At 42.8% G+C, this 19909-nt stretch overlaps 2 protein-coding genes and 15 non-coding genes across 18 annotated transcripts in view; all 17 read left to right on the plus strand.

Moving 5' to 3' along the window:
• Positions 1 to 154: 154 nt before the first annotated feature.
• On the plus strand, positions 155 to 11028 carry eed (embryonic ectoderm development). The gene is made up of 12 exons (XM_040051404.1): positions 155 to 310; positions 1040 to 1192; positions 2600 to 2692; positions 3032 to 3097; positions 3515 to 3640; positions 4840 to 4921; positions 5877 to 5968; positions 6673 to 6806; positions 6928 to 7033; positions 8118 to 8276; positions 8770 to 8843; positions 10297 to 11028. Exons 1-12 carry the CDS (start codon positions 191 to 193, stop codon positions 10421 to 10423), a joined length of 1332 nt encoding a protein of 443 aa, XP_039907338.1. The 5' UTR covers positions 155 to 190; the 3' UTR covers positions 10424 to 11028.
• Positions 11029 to 11291: 263 nt separating this feature from the next.
• The window catches only part of atp7b (ATPase copper transporting beta), a 31065-nt gene continuing 22447 nt past the window's right edge, over positions 11292 to 19909 (plus strand). The window contains exon 1 of one of the 2 annotated variants that reach the window (XM_040051400.1): positions 11292 to 11610. In XM_040051400.1, coding sequence (XP_039907334.1) covers positions 11464 to 11610 — 147 coding nt within the window. In that variant the 5' untranslated portion in view covers positions 11292 to 11463. Of the gene's footprint in view, positions 11611 to 19604 lie in introns of those variants that run through there. The other variant, XM_040051401.1, reaches the window with a different exon arrangement.
• trnar-ccu lies at positions 12853 to 12925 on the plus strand. Its single transcript has one exon. It is a non-coding gene; the product is annotated as a tRNA-Arg (tRNA).
• trnam-cau lies at positions 12932 to 13003 on the plus strand. The gene has a single exon. It is a non-coding gene; the product is annotated as a tRNA-Met (tRNA).
• On the plus strand, positions 13675 to 13747 carry trnar-ccu. The gene has a single exon. It is a non-coding gene; the product is annotated as a tRNA-Arg (tRNA).
• Positions 13754 to 13825, plus strand: trnam-cau. The gene has a single exon. It is a non-coding gene; the product is annotated as a tRNA-Met (tRNA).
• trnam-cau lies at positions 14578 to 14649 on the plus strand. Its single transcript has one exon. It is a non-coding gene; the product is annotated as a tRNA-Met (tRNA).
• trnar-ccu lies at positions 15321 to 15393 on the plus strand. Its single transcript has one exon. It is a non-coding gene; the product is annotated as a tRNA-Arg (tRNA).
• trnam-cau lies at positions 15400 to 15471 on the plus strand. Its single transcript has one exon. It is a non-coding gene; the product is annotated as a tRNA-Met (tRNA).
• Positions 16142 to 16214, plus strand: trnar-ccu. Its single transcript has one exon. It is a non-coding gene; the product is annotated as a tRNA-Arg (tRNA).
• Positions 16221 to 16292, plus strand: trnam-cau. The gene has a single exon. It is a non-coding gene; the product is annotated as a tRNA-Met (tRNA).
• trnar-ccu lies at positions 16963 to 17035 on the plus strand. Its single transcript has one exon. It is a non-coding gene; the product is annotated as a tRNA-Arg (tRNA).
• On the plus strand, positions 17042 to 17113 carry trnam-cau. Its single transcript has one exon. It is a non-coding gene; the product is annotated as a tRNA-Met (tRNA).
• trnar-ccu lies at positions 17786 to 17858 on the plus strand. The gene has a single exon. It is a non-coding gene; the product is annotated as a tRNA-Arg (tRNA).
• Positions 17865 to 17936, plus strand: trnam-cau. Its single transcript has one exon. It is a non-coding gene; the product is annotated as a tRNA-Met (tRNA).
• Positions 18687 to 18758, plus strand: trnam-cau. The gene has a single exon. It is a non-coding gene; the product is annotated as a tRNA-Met (tRNA).
• On the plus strand, positions 19430 to 19502 carry trnar-ccu. The gene has a single exon. It is a non-coding gene; the product is annotated as a tRNA-Arg (tRNA).

Genomic DNA, 19909 nt, shown 5'->3' on the forward strand with positions numbered 1-19909 from the left:
AGATAAAGAAATTATTATAAAAAAAATATATAGTGGCACGAAGCTAAAAATATAAATAATACGCCTGCTCGGCTTTAACTGGAAAATAACCGGTATTTGTGCAGTCGAGCTGCGATTCGCGATTGGCTGAATATTCAGTTTCCGGCATGCTCGTGGGCGTAGGAGCGGAAGGGGCGGGGTTAATTCCAAAATGAGGGAAAATAAGAACATGTCCGAGTCCCCTTCTCAAGCGGGAAAAGAAATACCGGCGAAAAAGCAAAAGCTGAGCAGCGATGAGAACAGCAACCCCGACTTGTCAGGAGATGAAAACGTAAGCATTTAAACCGTGTTTGATGTTGGGCCGCAGATGAGCCGTGTAGCGCTTCTGATCAGTTAGCATTGTGCTAAAGTAGCCGATGTGCTAAAGGCTTTAGCTAGCATCTTTGTTTATTCATACCGGCTGGATTCAAACAGCTGGAGCTATCAGATATAGTTATTCACTGTGGACTATTTTAGTGTCTTCAAATAAATTTTCCCGCACGTGTTCCACCTTCCATGTTAGCGCACACGTGTTTTCTTTGTGCTCAGACTGGAGTTATTCACGTGTAAACCTGGGCTAGCCTTGGCAAAAAGCATCAAGCAGATAAATAATAAACTAAATACTGACCAAAATGTAGTGTTTTTCCGGATGGGTTGCTCAAGAATGGTCTCGAGTTAAGCTTTGATTGTGAGAAAAATGTTATAGCGCTTTATAAACTGATTAATGAGGAATGTTTTTGTAGCAGCCTGGGCCAACCACAGCCATCTTTACTCGTCTCCTCCTTCATTGTGTTTAAAATGACCCAATAGTTTGGAAGTGATACGCTTTTGATTGTTTTTGGGTTTTTTGTGCTATAAAAAGTGCAGTGTTAAACAAATAGCAAGGCAAGAAACTTGTTTACAATGTCTTCAGCACCTCAGGCACACTTTGTTTATGAGTGCTCAACTGGCCTCAATGCGCATGTTTAGAAGATGATTTTGCATTAAATAACACCTTTGTTTGTGTTGCTGCTGGTTGCAGGACGATGCCGTCAGCGTTGAGAGTGGCACCAACGCAGAACGCCCAGACACACCCACCAACACCGCCAATGCCCCTGGCAGAAAGAGCTGGGGCAAGGGCAAGTGGAAGTCCAAGAAGTGCAGATATTCTTTTAAATGTGTCAACAGCCTGAGGGTGAGTACGTCCAGCACACCAGACAGTGTGCAGAGCCTAGAGGGGTTTACTGTGAAATGAGCCAGCAAATGTCCTGTTAACTGCCTGCAGTACAAAAAACAATACATAGTCAGTCAGGTATTTGGATGTTCTTAGCTGTCGATTCAGAAAAGGCATTAATAGGTCGGTCCTAATCTGCTGCCTGGTCTGATTTAAACTGCTAGGCAGGCAAGACAGAATACACGTGTGAATGAGTGACAGGTGAGTATCCAAGGAGTAGATATCGTGAAGGCAAAGGAGTTTAAATATCGTGGATCAACCCACTGAAAGCAGCAGATGGTGTGCAAAAGAGGTCAAAAAGAGAGTGCAACCAGCGTGTAGTTGGTAGAGACAAGTGTCAGGGTTGATTTGTGACAGAAAGATGGCAGCAAAAGTGAAAGGGGAAGTTTACAAGATCATATTGGAGGCCTGCTATGATCTCTGGTTTGGAGACAGTGGTGCTGACATAAAGACAAGAGGCAGAGTTAAAGATGTTAAGAGTTTCATTGGCAGTTACCAGAAAGGATACGATTAGAAGGTATTGCATCATAGGGACACCGATTTACAGACAAGTTTGGAGAGACAATGCTGAGATGGTTTGGACATGTGCAGAGGAAAGACTGGATATATTGGACTAAGGACGATGAAGATGGAACTGGGGGAGGAAGTGAAGGAGGACATGCAGTGGGTTGTTGTGTCAGACGAGGATGCCAGGAAGGCAGATGATCCGCTGTGGTGTGGCGATCACTAAAGGCAGCAGCTCAAAGTGGAAGAACACAGATGGGAAATTTGACTTATTTACAGAATATCGTCAGTAATATTCAGCCAAAGCTTATAGTTAGGGCTGGATCAGGTGACCCTGATTCCTCCCTTTGTTACACTGCAAAAGGTCTAGGCTGCTGGGGGATTCCCATGATGCATTGAGCATATCTTTGGTCTCTTAATGTTTTCTAAACCAGTCTGCAATTAATCATTAGTTATTGTTAATCTCTGGCAGTGTCTCTTTGTCCTTTATTTTTCCCCTCACTTCGAACCAGTGGCAACAGATTCCCGCCCCTACCTGAGCCTTTTTCTTCCTCTTAAAATTTAGTTTTTCCTTCCCACTGTCCCCAAATGCTTCTTCATAGGGAGTTGCCTGATTGTTGGGGTTTTCTCCATGTTATTGTGGTGTCTTTACCTTATAATATAAAGAAGAGATTTCTGTTGTGATTTGGTGCTACACAAATCAAACTGAACTGAATTGATTGAAGTGTCATCTAGCCAGAACAAAGCCTTGTTTTGTTTAACTTGCTTCTTAGTACACCCATCTGGTTTAATGCGTGCTCATACATACAGGATTTTTTTTGTAGGAGCGCAAGTGGCTATTAACAACATCTGTATTTGTCTCAGGAGGACCATGGCCAGCCATTGTTTGGAGTGCAGTTTAACTGGCACAGCAAGGAGGGAGACCCGCTGGTGTTTGCTACAGTTGGGAGTAACAGGGTAAATAAATGATCAGTTATTTTAAAAGTTGGTTTAAATTGCTTATTTCTGTAGTGGGTCAGCATATTACCAGAGGTGGGAAAGTCCTGATCTGTTTACTGGTGTTTGTCCAATATATTGTTAGGAGTTTTCAAAGTATGCAGCTCACTGTAAAATGCTGGCAAAGACAATAAAAGCATGAGATTTACCAGTGTATAACAACAAGTTCCAATGACCCTGCTGATTTGCAATGACTTCTTTATCCATTTATAGTTTGGCAATGAAAGGAACATTAAAAAATGTCTTTTAAACACTGATTATTAGTGAACTTGTCCGCCTCTCACATCTGTGCTTATCCAGGTAACTCTGTATGAATGCCACTCTCAAGGAGAAATCAGACTCCTGCAGTCCTACGTTGATGCAGACGTATCCTTTCACCTACTTCCTCAATCCTTCTTTGCTCTCATTTGTCAGTTTTCCTAACACACAAAAAGTCCTGCAGTTTGGCTTTTAAATACTTCTTTATTGCTTAGATGACAGAAGGGCAGTCTAGACGGGTTTAATGCCTCGACACCTGAGCTGAAGGCTAACAGCGAGGATTAAGATATCTGATATTTTTACATTATCTAGCCATCTGAAAGGTATTTGAACTCCATAAAAGCTCTGCAGCTGAGAGCAGAAAATATACAGTGTAAACGGAAAAGAGTTCAGGGGGTACAGAGAAGAAGAGACGCTTGTTTGTGCTGAAGTTTGAATGACTCTGTGCAGCTGACAGCAGGACATCTGAGTCTGTTAAAGAAAGGTAAGTGTAGATTCTGTACAGGTTTCCTTGACTTTGCAAAGGCAGACGAGAACTTCTACACATGCGCCTGGACCTATGACACCAACACGAGTCACCCCCTGCTGGCTGTGGCCGGATCCCGTGGCATCATCCGGGTGATCAACCACATCACGATGCAGTGCATCAAGGTAACGCGTCAGTCTTCACCCGACTGCTCCATCACTTCTGTCTTTTAGCAGAGTCCACAGTTTTCAAGATATCGTTTTGAAATTTTGTGTGATGGTAGATACTAATAACAGCTCAAGCTGATTTAATTATGGTGAAAATCAGGTCATGGTCAAACCAAATATGAAAATCAGTAAAAAACCTTTATGGATCTTGTAGTTAGTACTGCAGGGTGGCTTTTTAATTTATTGTATATGAATGGATGTCTTGATGCATGCTCAATCATCCAGGTAAGTACATCTCCAAAACTTGATTCTGTTCATCTGGACATAGCGTTTTGTGGGAGAAATGTTTCGTCACTCATCCAAGTGACTTCTTCAGTCTCAGCTGACTGCAGGTTTCCCCAATCTTATAAACAGTACATTTGCATAATGACTGAAACCAGCCCACTGAAGGAACAATGGACTGGGAGGGCAGATCCTTAGGCTACGTCCACACTAGCCCGGATAGATTTGAAAACGCTCCGCGTCCACACTAGCGTTTTCGGCCGTTTTCACAGAGTTGAGCGTCCACATTGAAACGGCCCAAAACGCTTACATTCCAGTCCTGCACATGCGCAAAAGCGAGTGAGAATTAAATAATTTGAAGAAAAGCTATCTGGAGCATGTACAAACTGATATTAATCTTTTTTAGAGCTGTCAAAATTGAGAGCAATCAAAACAACTGCTGTATAATGCACTCCGCTATCTTTGTTTAATTGGTCACATGACTGCATCACATGACTAAAATGCGTCATCGTTTTAGAAAGTCTGCATTTTCAAGTGTCCACACTGCAACGGGACAGCTCCGTTTTGAAAATGCTGCATTTTTGAGAGCGTTTTCAAAACGCTTCCCTTGAGGAAAACGCTGTCTCAGTGTGACGGGATGCAAAACGGAGAGAAAACGATGCGTTTTCAAACAGCACTGCTGTAGTGTTACTGCAAGCTTAAAATAATCTGTATCACTTTCAGTGCACAGAAAATAGTTTTATTTGATTATGAAGCATTTTCAGGAAGCAACTTATAACAGTAGAGCTTCATTTACATTTTTTTATTTTTGGAAAGACTTGTATTTAATGGCCCAGAGGAATGATAATAACTATACCGAATTTCACTTCATCTGCCCCAAGTTGTTTTAATTGCACAATGTGAATTAAGAAGTCATTTAACCCCTTCTTTTCCAGCATTATGTAGGTCACGGGAACGCCATCAACGAGCTGAAGTTTCATCCGAGGGATCCCAATCTGCTCCTCTCTGTCAGCAAAGGTAAACAGTGATTATAAAGCACCTTTGAGCTCTTCTGCGTGCAGTTCAAGGGTTCTTCCCGGCTCGTTATGCACACATAAGCCGGACGGCATCACCTAGAGTTACGCCAATAACCTTGTGTTTCCTTATTTAGCAGAGATTTGCTGATTATTATTTTTTCCCGCTCCTTGGAGGAAAAAAAGAGTTAAGCTGTGTCGCAGAGAGGGCAGAAAGACCAGCAGTTTGTCATATATTTCACTGTGAGGTTAATACAACAGCAGCAATGCATTTATTAAAAAAAAAAAAAAAAAAAAAAGGCCCATTTTCTTTGATGGCTTTATTGACCCTCACTCAACAATAAAAATCATCCCGGCAGTAAAACCCCTCTCAACTGTGATTTGTTGCTTCAATCTAAAGAGAAAAAACAGGTCACCTCAGACTCGAGTGTAGTGGGGATAGAGTTTTATTTCCACGGGACTGTCAGGTGGTTCCTTAATCTGAGATAAATCAGACAGCGGGGTTTGGATCTGTCACTGAAGGTCATGTGAACGGCAGCAAAGTTTAATCTTTCCTTTAATCAGGTGGATTTTTTTTAAATTTTTTTTTTTTAAACACCCTTCAGTGTGATTATAGCTGCTGGGAAGTGCAAAGGTGGTGTGAGTTTTTATGCTTTATGTGATATTTTTGATATATTTAACATGAGTAATCAGACAAACCAACACTTATCACGTAGAAAAACTAAGACTTGTAAAGTTCTCAAAGAAGAAATTCATTAACAAAATAAAATATAATTCTACCCTTAAAGTATTGAATGCAATATAATATAAATGCATAGATCAAACTATGTAAAAAATGTAAATATAGAGGGGAAAAAAGTTTTAAAAAAGCAAAAAAAAAAAAGCTGTGAGCATCTCTTTCACTGACCGGCTGTAAAACAACAATCAGACTTTTTCTTAAAGTCATCTCTTATTTTCAGATCACGCTCTTCGGCTGTGGAACATACAGACGGACACTTTAGTGGCCATTTTCGGAGGCGTCGAGGGTCATCGGGATGAAGTTCTGAGTGCTGTGAGTATTACAGTATATGTGGGGAAATTTATCTGGGACATAACAGTGACTATTGTGCAACAGGGAAAAAAAGATTCTGAATCGGTCTTTAGGGGATGACTGCACATGTTGGCACCATTACACCAGACAGTACTTCTGTATTGGGTTATTTGGGGGGGGGGGGAAGCTTTTCCTTGACAGCAGACACCACAGACTTGTTCATGTTCTACTTCTCCGAAGTGACTAGTGAAAGTATGTGTGTTTATTTTCAATCTGATTGAAAGTAAACAGAAATTATCCATCTGGTATTGACTATTTTTACTGGCATTAGATTTTCAGCCTCACAGCAGTATATGCACGTGTGAGGCTGATTCTACAGAAAAAGCTGAATACAAAGTGTGGTCATTTCAGTTTTTGTTTTTATTTTTGATTTTTGGGGGGTGCGAATGAGTTTCTTTTAATGGTTAAAATTGCAGTTTAAAAAATTTCAGATCACAAGCTTGCCCAGTTGTCGGTGGTGTTCCTCTGGGCTGTGTCGTTGTCAGGTTTATCTGTCTATTAAGACCATCCCACCTTATTCTGTTACTTAACTTACACAATATTAAATCATAGTTGTCTGCTAATTTTCTGAAATGGTGACAAAACAGATGTTTTAGGTGAATGTGATTAAATTCTGTCTGTACTGACAGTTCACATTCTCCTATTATCCATTTCCTGTTTTGTAGGATTTTGATCTCCTAGGTGAAAAGATTATGTCATGTGGGATGGACCACTCGCTAAAACTGTGGAGGATCAATTCGGAGAGATTGCAGAAAGCCATTCGCGCGTCTTATGAGTACAACCCCTCAAAGACAAACAGGTGAGATGTCCAGAAGCTTTTTCTGTGGTCTGTTTTCATATCTGTGGATTTACATACATGGCATTATATTTTTTTATGTTGTGTGTGTTTGTTTGTTTTTTTTTTTTGTTTTTTTTTAAAGGGCATTTGTCTCACAGAAAATCCACTTCCCCGACTTCTCAACACGTGACATTCATAGAAACTATGTGGACTGTGTGCGGTGGCTTGGTGATCTTATTCTTTCTAAGGCAAGTGAAACGAAATCCTTTAATGCTACCCAAAAGGGGTTTTTTTTGTTTTTTTTCTTTTTAAGTTACCGTATTTTCCGCACTATAAGGCGTACTTAAAATCCTTTAATTTTCTCAAAAATTGACAGTGCGCTTTATAATCCGGTGTGCCTTATGGATGAATTATGGTTGTGCTTACTGACCTCAAACTTATGTGGTGTACGGCGCTCAAAAATGCTCAAAAAAATGTTTTAGTACGACTTTGTTAAGCAACAAGCCGCACTGCTTGATGGATTGTTGGAGCATTATGGCTATTGTATCTAGGGGACTCGGAGTAATCTGGGTCCAAAACTCCGTCTGATTCAGGTCCCAAAGTCGAACGAGCACTGCGGCATCACTGAGAGTTCATCTTTAATAAAGTGATCAGCGTTGCTGCTTTACCAGTTGTAACAATTAAGTTTAACATCCAGGCATCCATGAAAACAGAATTTATTAATTTTAATGGAAGCAGGAAGTTAGCTCGCTAGTTTCCACCTAAACATGATATAGCATGTTCTGACTGAGAGATTTCTGAAGAAATTAAAACGTACAGCTCTGCCATCACTTCCAACAGAAAACTAAACAGCAGTGACGTTTGTAGGGTTACTAAAGTTGGACTAGCTGGGGTATAATGATGTGCTACTAGCAACACAGCTATGTTAGCATAACAAACACAGTGAAGCTGGAGGATGAACGCTAACAATTTTCCACTCGATAAACATTAACGTGAGGGATTCTGGTGGTTAGGGACAAATGCAATCGCATGGCAGGATGCTGTAAACGGACCAAACTTCAGTCAGGAGAACAACTGAGATAATCCATCCACAATATGAGGTTAGTCATTAATATACTGCAACAACATGGGAACAGAGCAGCTGCAAGAGAATTCAGCATTAATGAATCAATGGTACAGAAGTGGAGGAAGCAAGAAGAATGAGTTAAGTCTTGACTTATTTGACTGTTTTGTTTTGCTTAATGCGCCTTATAATCCGCTGCGCCTTATTCAGCACCTTAAAGTTTTAATGAAACAACAAAATGTACAACTGAGTTTGTGTTGTCATTCCAGTCTTGTGAAAACGCCATTGTGTGCTGGAAACCCGGGAAGATGGAGGATGACATTGATCACATTAAACCAAATGAGTCAAATGTGACGATTCTGGGACGCTTTGACTACAGCCAGTGTGACATTTGGTACATGCGCTTCTCCATGGACTTCTGGCAGAAGGTCAGCTATCTTACCTTTATTTATTTTGTGTATGATCAGGTTTTATATTTTCATTCTCATTTGTACTGATTAAAGGACAAAACCAGAATAATCAAATGTTTCGTCTCAAATACAGTTTTATTTTTCATCTGTTGGAAAGAATTGCATCATTTAATTGATTTACTTGAAAGGTCAGTCAATGCTAACCCAGTATTTCCAGTTGTCCTGTCTTTCTGGTTGGCCAGGTTGCTGTCATTGTGCTCTTTAATATCAATTAGCCACTTGTCCAGCAAGTTTCTAGCTGTCAGCTGCAGTCTAACCTGGAGTTGGAGGTCACTGGCAGGTTTTAAGTAGTTTATTATCACTGATATTTAGTTCTTAAGAAATAAAAACTCTTGCAGAGGAGAAACTGAAGCTAAATCTGTAGGAGACACTGGATGCTGAGAGTTGTTCGTTTGTTTTCTTGTTGTGTCTCGGTGCTCTTACTGACCTCTGCTGTGATGCTGATACACAGATGCTGGCTCTGGGGAATCAGGTGGGGAAGCTTTACGTGTGGGACCTTGAAGTAGAAGATCCGCACAAAGCCAAGTAAGTTAAAAAAAAAAAAAAAAACAAAAAAAAAAAACAGACAACAGGCGTGTTATAGTTGTCCTGTATCTCCACTGCTCTTTGCTCTGCTTTTAGCATCAAATTATCACAGTAAACGCTCATAAACTTAAACAGGTTGTTGTATTTGATCAGCTACACCCTTAGTTTAGCTCACATTAGCTGTTAGAAGAAAATAACACAGGGCCCTGTGGTTTGGGAATCTTCATATTTGTAGTCCTTATTTTGGTGCTACTAGAAGTTTGGTATAGCTCATCGGGAGCCCTGAGGAATTACCGTCAGCACTGTTCCATGTTTGTTGTTCATATGGCTCATCATATCCTTTTAAGGTTTGGAATCGGTACCGTTGTCAGGAGGTTTGGTGGTAGGACAGAAATCTCAACCATGTAGAGCCATTTTAATCTAAAAAGTATTCTAAAGTCTCTGATAAGTGACTGTGGAGTATATTTAAGCAAAGACCACCTACCATTAGACCCCAGTTGTATCATCTAATCTCACCGTGTCTGGAAATGTTTTGAGACCTCCAACTTGCAGTAAGTGCAGTTTCAACGGTATTACTGCCGCCGTCTGGCTGTTTCATGTTCCACGTATTGGTAAACCCATGAGAAAGCCAATATGATGACTTGAATCTTTGGAAAAATTGAAAGCATCAAACACTGAAGAGCTGCAGCGCGGGGCTTTGGTTAACTGTAACACTTCGTATTTAAGCTTGGAAGTATGTGGTTTACAGTAGCGTCAGTTATTTCCACGGTTTTTAGTAATACCATTTCTTCCTGGAGCATACAGAAAGGCTTCTCCTCCATCAGTTACACAGATTTCCTTACAAGTGACTGCAACAACAGTAGTTGCAGTTGTAGTTTAAGGTTATAACACTGGTGCTTTTCCCCCAGGTTGGGAACACTGCTTCACCTAAATATTTACAGGCTTCGTTACCACTTTTTTTCCAAGTTCTTTTGAAAAGGCATTCAATTTCCTTCCTTGTGCATTTTGAAAAGGAATTGGCTGAACCAGGAATGTGCAGGAATGATGCCCGGTTAAAAGCAACACTGTCTGAAGTGACAAAATAGTGGAAAAATGCCAGTTTAGTGCAGCTCAGAGGTTAAAACTTAAAACTGCTAAGTGGTGCCGTCTTCACGATCAATTATTGCAGCATTGTCACACTTCTCTGAGCACCAATGCCCCATAGAAAGCTGCTGTGATGTCTTCCTGTGTCTTTTTTTTACCTGGCACATGTAATGAAATTGTGACTCTTTTTGTCTGATTTATGGTCAGAACACTGATTTTTAAACAACAAATATTCACAGGTTACAAAAGAAACATTTTTATTTCAATTGTTTCATCATTTTTGCAGTTGACACTAACAAAGGTTTCTCTGTATTTTTTGTTTGTTTTGGTTTTTTACAATTTTCCCCCAACTATCTCTGCTCCTCTTCAGGTGCACCACGCTGACCCTCCCCAAATGCACATCGGCCATCCGGCAAACCAGCTTCAGCCGCGACAGCAGCATTTTGATAGCGGTGTGCGATGACGCCTCCATCTGGCGCTGGGATCGACAGCGCTGAGGTCTCCGGTTGTTCCTGTTGCTTCCACCTCCCCTGCCTCTGTGTTGGTGTACAGATCTGCACTGCAACAAAAAAAATGTCTGTACATTTATTCTTGTATGCAGATTAAAAATAGTTTTGTTTTGTTTTTTTTTGTTTTTTAATTCCATAAAAAGAAAGCCTTCTTTTGTCTTCATTTCCTGTTTGTCTGCCAGCTTAATTGTGAAGGGAAGAAAAAACAGATTTGCAGTGTTTTTGATCCAATAAAACTTGGATTTACTCTGTTAGATGAACAATTTTAAGCCGAAGGATGAAAAAAGGAACAGCCCTGAAGCCTGTCTTGGTGTCCTCTCTGGGTGCCTTCTGGTTTGCTATGCTGTCCCATCCATTGAAATTATAACAATACAAAAGGAAATGTGTGGAAAAATAAGATATTTTTAATGCATGAAAACAGAATTTTCTGTTGTAATGTGCCATGTTTTTAATTATTACAGTAATAATTGGTTTGCTTTGATGCCCCCATTCACACACATGGACTGCTGTTGCATAATTTACAGTGTGCTCTTTGACACTGGAGTATTCGCACACACACATGTAAAAACTGAATAAAGTCTTTTGTAGCTGTTCCCAAGCGTGATGTTTGTTTAGGACGGTATTAGCATAAAAATAAGCTTTTCTTTTGAAAACTTTAGTGCTGTTACAGGGAGCAAAAGGCAGGTGTTTTGTCTTTATTTATCTGGAGTCATTTGAACTTGAATAAAACTTAATTTCTATAAATATATCAATATCAGACTTTTTTTTTCTCTAACAGATAAAAGTGCGCACTAAAGGAAGTTTAGACGCTTTATGTGCACCTTTCTCTACACTTTCTGCCCCACTCACGCAGGAGTCATGTGATCTAAGACTTTGCCCCTGGTCTCGTCTTGATGAACTGCCTCCGATCAAACGCCACTTTAGTCCACACGCGAGCGCGTGAAAAATGACGTCGTCTGTCCGCTGCGGACTTTTGCCCTCCGATTGACTGGACGAGATAAACCGGACTCAGCCGCAAAGACTCCAGCATGTTTTCGCCAAAATCACCAAAAAGCCCGTCCAGGTACGGCTCCGGGGAGCAGATCTGCATGGTTGAATGTGGCGGTAAGCCCAGATGCATCTGTAACGTCAACTCAGAGGGCTGCAACAGGAGGAACTGTACGGCACAGTTAAAGGTAGGCCTTCAAACAGCTGTGGAACATCTGCAGCTGATGGCTTAGAGAAAATTTGATCGCTAAGACCTCATCTTAAAAAAGCTGGAAAGTAGCTACGTCTTAATTATACATTTGTTAGGATGTAGTCCCTCTGTTATATTGAAGAGCGGGAGTATATATATATTCTTTTGAAACGTAATAAATATTTTAAATTGGTGACTGGGATAAAATAATCTGATAATTAAACCTCAATTTGTGGTTGAAATACAATGTAAAGAAATTCGGTTTGTTAAAGTAGACAAGAAATCTCCAAGAACATTTTTTTGCAGAGACAACATAAATGTTATGTGTGTTTTCATTATAAAAGAGAAGAATAGTTTGCACTGGCAGCAGGGACAGCTTCACAGGCTGAACAACAAAGCCCACCTTAAAGAAACAAAACCTGCTCCTTCCCCAAATTCTATGTGTTTGTGCCTGTTGGAAGAGTTTAAGTGTGTGACCTCATGTGTTTATAATTATAATAATAGCCTAAATCAGCAGTTTGTTCTTCACAACAAGTGAAACTCTTGTTCACACTTCACTCATAAGTAATACCTGTTGCCTAGAATGAATATATGTGAGAAGAGAATATGAAAAGGTGAAAATCTCAACATAGCTCAACAGCAATGCAGTTCGATTAATACATGTCTTTGGCCTCGATTTGACAGACTTCTCACATAATACTAGCTTAATGTGGGTGGTACAGTGTGGAAAGGTTCCAGAAGCTGACTCTGAGTTTGTATTTTATTCCAAATCCTTAGTGTAAAACTATTTTAATTTATTACAGGTTAGTTACCGTTAGTTACCAATCTACTGCTATCTAGTGTGTGTCAACAATTTTCTTTTCCAAAAGGAAGCTTCTACGCCTCAGGCAGACAAGTAACCGTGCAGTACAGGTGCTGAGTGAGTCACTCAGGTACTCCCCCTCTTTTAGTGGAACTAGATTCAGTGATTCAAATCGTTGGTACTCTCTGGTCTTCGTGTGGTTTCACAAGTCTCAACAGACAACATAAACGCCCCCAAATAAAGTGGAGTAATAAGCACAGCGTGTTGGCTGACCAGAGTTCTGGACACTGAGTTGCCCAGAGTGTAATTTATTTTCTCAGCGTTTCTCAAATGTTCTTAAATACAGCTTCATCTTTGAACTAAAAACCAGCTTGAAACCATGGCTCTCACTCGAACCCCCGAAACAACCTCCACAGAAAGGAAGTCAAGTACTCATCTGCCCCGGTGGCCTAATGGATAAGGCACTGGCCTCCTAAGCCAGGGATTGTGGGTTCAAGTCCCGTCTGGGGTGCTGTCCAGCAGAGTGGCGCAGCGGAAGCGTGCTGGGCCCATAACCCAGAGGTCGATGGATCGAAACCATCCTCTGCTATGTGTTTTGGATGGCCCGATTCTCTGAACTGTGTCCAAAAACAGACGACAGCCAGGTCCTGTTCCCCAAAAACGCAGACAAGTAACCCTGTAGTACAGGCACCAACTGAGTCAGTCATGTACGATAACTGCCCCTGATCACCAAAGGCGACTCCTTATGTGTACATAGAGCCTAGCACAGTGACTCCAACTCCAGTCCTGGAGAACTTCTTTTTTTCTTTAGCTTTTAGATGCATCCTTGTTCTGACACACCTGAATCAAATGAATGGCTTGTTATCAGGCCTTTGCCAAACTTGATGCCATGCTGAAGAGCTAATTCAAGCATTTGATCCAGCTGTGTTTGAGCACGTCACACATGCTCCTGCTACTCCCCCTCTTTTAGTGGAACTAGATTCAGTGATTCAAATCGTTGGTACTCTCTGGTCTTCATGTGGTTTCACAAGTCTCAACAGACAACATAAACGCCCCCAAATAAAGTGGAGCAATGAGCACAGCGTGTTGGCTGACCAGAGTTCTGGACACTGAGTTGCCCAGAGTGTAATTTATTTTCTCAGCGTTTCTCAAATGTTCTTAAATACAGCTTCATCTTTGAACTAAAAACCAGCTTGAAACCATGGCTCTCACTCGAACCCCCGAAACAACCTCCAAAGAAAGGAAGTCAAGCGCTCATCTGCCCCGGTGGCCTAATGGATAAGGCACTGGCCTCCTAAGCCAGGGATTGTGGGTTCAAGTCCCGTCTGGGGTGCTGTCCAGCAGAGTGGCGCAGCGGAAGCGTGCTGGGCCCATAACCCAGAGGTCGATGGATCGAAACCATCCTCTGCTATGTGTTTTGGATGGCCCGATTCTCTGAACTGTGTCCAAAAACAGACGACAGCCAGGTCCTGTTCCCCAAAAACGCAGACAAGTAACCCTGTAGTACAGGCACCGAGTGAGTCAGTCATGTACGATAACTGCCCCCCGATCACCAAAGGCGACTCCTTATGTGTACATAGAGCCTAGCACAGTGACTCCAACTCCAGTCCTGGAGAACTACTTTTTTTCTTTAGCTTTTAGATGCATCCTTGTTCTGACACACCTGAATCAAATGAATGGCTTGTTATCAGGCCTTTGCCAAACTTGATGCCATGCTGAAGAGCTAATTCAAGCATTTGATCCAGCTGTGTTTGAGCACGTCACACATGCTCCTGCTACTCCCCCTCTTTTAGTGGAACTAGATTCAGTGATTCAAATCGTTGGTACTCTCTGGTCTTCATGTGGTTTCACAAGTCTCAACAGACAACATAAACGCCCCCAAATAAAGTGGAGTAATAAGCACAGCGTGTTGGCTGACCAGAGTTCTGGACACTGAGTTGCCCAGAGTGTAATTTATTTTCTCAGCGTTTCTCAAATGTTCTTAAATACAGCTTCATCTTTGAACTAAAAACCAGCTTGAAACCATGGCTCTCACTCGAACCCCCGAAACAACCTCCAAAGAAAGGAAGTCAAGGCGCTCATCTGCCCCGGTGGCCTAATGGATAAGGCACTGGCCTCCTAAGCCAGGGATTGTGGGTTCAAGTCCAGTCTGGGGTGCTGTCCAGCAGAGTGGCGCAGCGGAAGCGTGCTGGGCCCATAACCCAGAGGTCGATGGATCGAAACCATCCTCTGCTATGTGTTTTGGATGGCCCGATTCTCTGAACTGTGTCCAAAAACAGACGACAGCCAGGTCCTGTTCCCCAAAAACGCAGACAAGTAACCCTGTAGTACAGGCACCGAGTGAGTCAGTCATGTACGATAACTGCCCCTGATCACCAAAGGCGACTCCTTATGTGTACATAGAGCCTAGCACAGTGACTCCAACTCCAGTCCTGGAGAACTACTTTTTTTCTTTAGCTTTTAGATGCATCCTTGTTCTGACACACCTGAATCAAATGAATGGCTTGTTATCAGGCCTTTGCCAAACTTGATGCCATGCTGAAGAGCTAATTCAAGCATTTGATCCAGCTGTGTTTGAGCACGTCACACATGCTCCTGCTACTCCCCCTCTTTTAGTGGAACTAGATTCAGTGATTCAAATCGTTGGTACTCTCTGGTCTTCATGTGGTTTCACAAGTCTCAACAGACAACATAAACGCCCCCAAATAAAGTGGAGCAATAAGCACAGCGTGTTGGCTGACCAGAGTTCTGGACACTGAGTTGCCCAGAGTGTAATTTATTTTCTCAGCGTTTCTCAAATGTTCTTAAATACAGCTTCATCTTTGAACTAAAAACCAGCTTGAAACCATGGCTCTCACTCGAACCCCCGAAACAACCTCCAAAGAAAGGAAGTCAAGCGCTCATCTGCCCCGGTGGCCTAATGGATAAGGCACTGGCCTCCTAAGCCAGGGATTGTGGGTTCAAGTCCCATCTGGAGTGCTGTCCAGCAGAGTGGCGCAGCGGAAGCGTGCTGGGCCCATAACCCAGAGGTCGATGGATCGAAACCATCCTCTGCTATGTGTTTTGGATGGCCCGATTCTCTGAACTGTGTCCAAAAACAGACGACAGTCAGGTCCTGTTCCCCAAAAACGCAGACAAGTAACCCTGCCGTACAGGCACCGAGTGAGTCAGTCATGTACGATAACTGCCCCCGATCACCAAAGGCGACTCCTTATGTGTACATAGAGCCTAGCACAGTGACTCCAACTCCAGTCCTGGAGAACTACTTTTTTTCTTTAGCTTTTAGATGCATCCTTGTTCTGACACACCTGAATCAAATGAATGGCTTGTTATCAGGCCTTTGCCAAACTTGATGCCATGCTGAAGAGCTAATTCAAGCATTTGATCCAGCTGTGTTTGAGCACGTCACACATGCTCCTGCTACTCCCCCTCTTTTAGTGGAACTAGATTCAGTGATTCAAATCGTTGGTACTCTCTGGTCTTCATGTGGTTTCACAAGTCTCAACAGACAACATAAACACCCCCAAATAAAGTGGAGTAATAAGCACAGCGTGTTGGCTGACCAGAGTTCTGGACACTGAGTTGCCCAGAGTGTAATTTATTTTCTCAGCGTTTCTCAAATGTTCTTAAATACAGCTTCATCTTTGAACTAAAAACCAGCTTGAAACCATGGCTCTCACTCGAACCCCCGAAACAACCTCCAAAGAAAGGAAGTCAAGGCTTATCTGCCCCGGTGGCCTAATGGATAAGGCACTGGCCTCCTAAGCCAGGGATTGTGGGTTCAAGTCCCATCTGGGGTGCTGTCCAGCAGAGTGGCGCAGCGGAAGCGTGCTGGGCCCATAACCCAGAGGTCGATGGATCGAAACCATCCTCTGCTATGTGTTTTGGATGGCCCGATTCTCTGAACTGTGTCCAAAAACAGACGACAGCCAGGTCCTGTTCCCCGAAAACGCAGACAAGTAACCCTGTAGTACAGGCACCGAGTGAGTCAGTCATGTACGATAACTGCCACGATCACCAAAGGCGACTCCTTATGTGTACATAGAGCCTAGCACAGTGACTCCAACTCCAGTCCTGGAGAACTACTTTTTTTCTTTAGCTTTTAGATGCATCCTTGTTCTGACACACCTGAATCAAATGAACGGCTTGTTATCAGGCCTTTGCCAAACTTGATGCCATGCTGAAGAGCTAATTCAAGCATTTGATCCAGCTGTGTTTGAGCACGTCACACATGCTCCTGCTACTCCCCCTCTTTTAGTGGAACTAGATTCAGTGATTCAAATCGTTGGTACTCTCTGGTCTTCATGTGGTTTCACAAGTCTCAACAGACAACATAAACGCCCCCAAATAAAGTGGAGTAATAAGCACAGCGTGTTGGCTGACCAGAGTTCTGGACACTGAGTTGCCCAGAGTGTAATTTATTTTCTCAGCGTTTCTCAAATGTTCTTAAATACAGCTTCATCTTTGAACTAAAAACCAGCTTGAAACCATGGCTCTCACTCGAACCCCCGAAACAACCTCCAAAGAAAGGAAGTCAAGCGCTCATCTGCCCCGGTGGCCTAATGGATAAGGCACTGGCCTCCTAAGCCAGGGATTGTGGGTTCAAGTCCCATCTGGAGTGCTGTCCAGCAGAGTGGCGCAGCGGAAGCGTGCTGGGCCCATAACCCAGAGGTCGATGGATCGAAACCATCCTCTGCTATGTGTTTTGGATGGCCCGATTCTCTGAACTGTGTCCAAAAACAGACGACAGCCAGGTCCTGTTCCCCAAAAACGCAGACAAGTAACCCTGTAGTACAGGCACCGAGTGAGTCAGTCATGTACGATAACTGCCCCCCGATCACCAAAGGCGACTCCTTATGTGTACATAGAGCCTAGCACAGTGACTCCAACTCCAGTCCTGGAGAACTACTTTTTTTCTTTAGCTTTTAGATGCATCCTTGTTCTGACACACCTGAATCAAATGAATGGCTTGTTATCAGGCCTTTGCCAAACTTGATGCCATGCTGAAGAGCTAATTCAAGCATTTGATCCAGCTGTGTTTGAGCACGTCACACATGCTCCTGCTACTCCCCCTCTTTTAGTGGAACTAGATTCAGTGATTCAAATCGTTGGTACTCTCTGGTCTTCATGTGGTTGCACAAGTCTCAACAGACAACATAAACGCCCCCAAATAAAGTGGAGCAATGAGCACAGCGTGTTGGCTGACCAGAGTTCTGGACACTGAGTTGCCCAGAGTGTAATTTATTTTCTCAGCGTTTCTCAAATGTTCTTAAATACAGCTTCATCTTTGAACTAAAAACCAGCTTGAAACCATGGCTCTCACTCGAACCCCCGAAACAACCTCCAAAGAAAGGAAGTCAAGCGCTTATCTGCCCCGGTGGCCTAATGGATAAGGCACTGGCCTCCTAAGCCAGGGATTGTGGGTTCAAGTCCCGTCTGGGGTGCTGTCCAGCAGAGTGGCGCAGCGGAAGCGTGCTGGGCCCATAACCCAGAGGTCGATGGATCGAAACCATCCTCTGCTATGTGTTTTGGATGGCCCGATTCTCTGAACTGTGTCCAAAAACAGACGACAGCCAGGTCCTGTTCCCCAAAAACGCAGACAAGTAACCCTGTAGTACAGGCACCAAGTGAGTCAGTCATGTACGATAACTGCCCCTGATCACCAAAGGCGACTCCTTATGTGTACATAGAGCCTAGCACAGTGACTCCAACTCCAGTCCTGGAGAACTTCTTTTTTTCTTTAGCTTTTAGATGCATCCTTGTTCTGACACACCTGAATCAAATGAATGGCTTGTTATCAGGCCTTTGCCAAACTTGATGCCATGCTGAAGAGCTAATTCAAGCATTTGATCCAGCTGTGTTTGAGCACGTCACACATGCTCCTGCTACTCCCCCTCTTTTAGTGGAACTAGATTCAGTGATTCAAATCGTTGGTACTCTCTGGTCTTCATGTGGTTTCACAAGTCTCAACAGACAACATAAACACCCCCAAATAAAGTGGAGTAATAAGCACAGCGTGTTGGCTGACCAGAGTTCTGGACACTGAGTTGCCCAGAGTGTAATTTATTTTCTCAGCGTTTCTCAAATGTTCTTAAATACAGCTTCATCTTTGAACTAAAAACCAGCTTGAAACCATGGCTCTCACTCGAACCCCCGAAACAACCTCCAAAGAAAGGAAGTCAAGGGCTTATCTGCCCCGGTGGCCTAATGGATAAGGGACTGGCCTCCTAAGCCAGGGATTGTGGGTTCAAGTCCCATCTGGAGTGCTGTCCAGCAGAGTGGCGCAGCGGAAGCGTGCTGGGCCCATAACCCAGAGGTCGATGGATCGAAACCATCCTCTGCTATGTGTTTTGGATGGCCCGATTCTCTGAACTGTGTCCAAAAACAGACGACAGTCAGGTCCTGTTCCCCAAAAACGCAGACAAGTAACCCTGTAGTACAGGCACCGAGTGAGTCAGTCATGTACGATAACTGCCCCCGATCACCAAAGGCGACTCCTTATGTGTACATAGAGCCTAGCACAGTGACTCCAACTCCAGTCCTGGAGAACTACTTTTTTTCTTTAGCTTTTAGATGCATCCTTGTTCTGACACACCTGAATCAAATGAATGGCTTGTTATCAGGCCTTTGCCAAACTTGATGCCATGCTGAAGAGCTAATTCAAGCATTTGATCCAGCTGTGTTTGAGCACGTCACACATGCTCCTGCTACTCCCCCTCTTTTAGTGGAACTAGATTCAGTGATTCAAATCGTTGGTACTCTCTGGTCTTCATGTGGTTTCACAAGTCTCAACAGACAACATAAACACCCCCAAATAAAGTGGAGTAATAAGCACAGCGTGTTGGCTGACCAGAGTTCTGGACACTGAGTTGCCCAGAGTGTAATTTATTTTCTCAGCGTTTCTCAAATGTTCTTAAATACAGCTTCATCTTTGAACTAAAAACCAGCTTGAAACCATGGCTCTCACTCGAACCCCCAAAACAACCTCCAAAGAAAAGAAATCAAGTGCTCATCTGCCCCAGTGGCCTAATGGATAAGGCACTGGCCTCCTAAGCCAGGGATTGTGGGTTCAAGTCCCATCTGGGGTGCTGTCCAGCAGAGTGGTGCAGCGGAAGCGTGCTGGGCCCATAACCCAGAGGTCGATGGATCGAAACCATCCTCTGCTATGTGTTTTGGATGAGAGCTAAGAGCTAATTCAAGCATTTGATCCAGCTGTGTTTGAGCACGTCACACATGCTCCTGCTACTCCCCCTCTTTTAGTGGAACTAAAAGTAATTAAAATAACAGAACTGTAGATACCTAAACATACCTTTATCCTGTCAGCTAGATACTTGTCATGCTTAATGGCAACAATGTAGCGTTTTTCATTTCTCAAATGGTAATGGTGTTATACGTTTGATGGACATGAGCTTTATGAATTTCAAACTAAAATATTAATTAAATTAATAAAAAAATAAATAAAAAAGAAACCAATGCTCCTCTTGCATTCTTGTTA

The sequence above is a fragment of the Simochromis diagramma genome, unplaced genomic scaffold (assembly GCF_900408965.1).
Source record: "Simochromis diagramma unplaced genomic scaffold, fSimDia1.1 OVJJ01000107.1, whole genome shotgun sequence".
Taxonomy (NCBI): Eukaryota; Metazoa; Chordata; class Actinopteri; order Cichliformes; family Cichlidae; genus Simochromis; species Simochromis diagramma.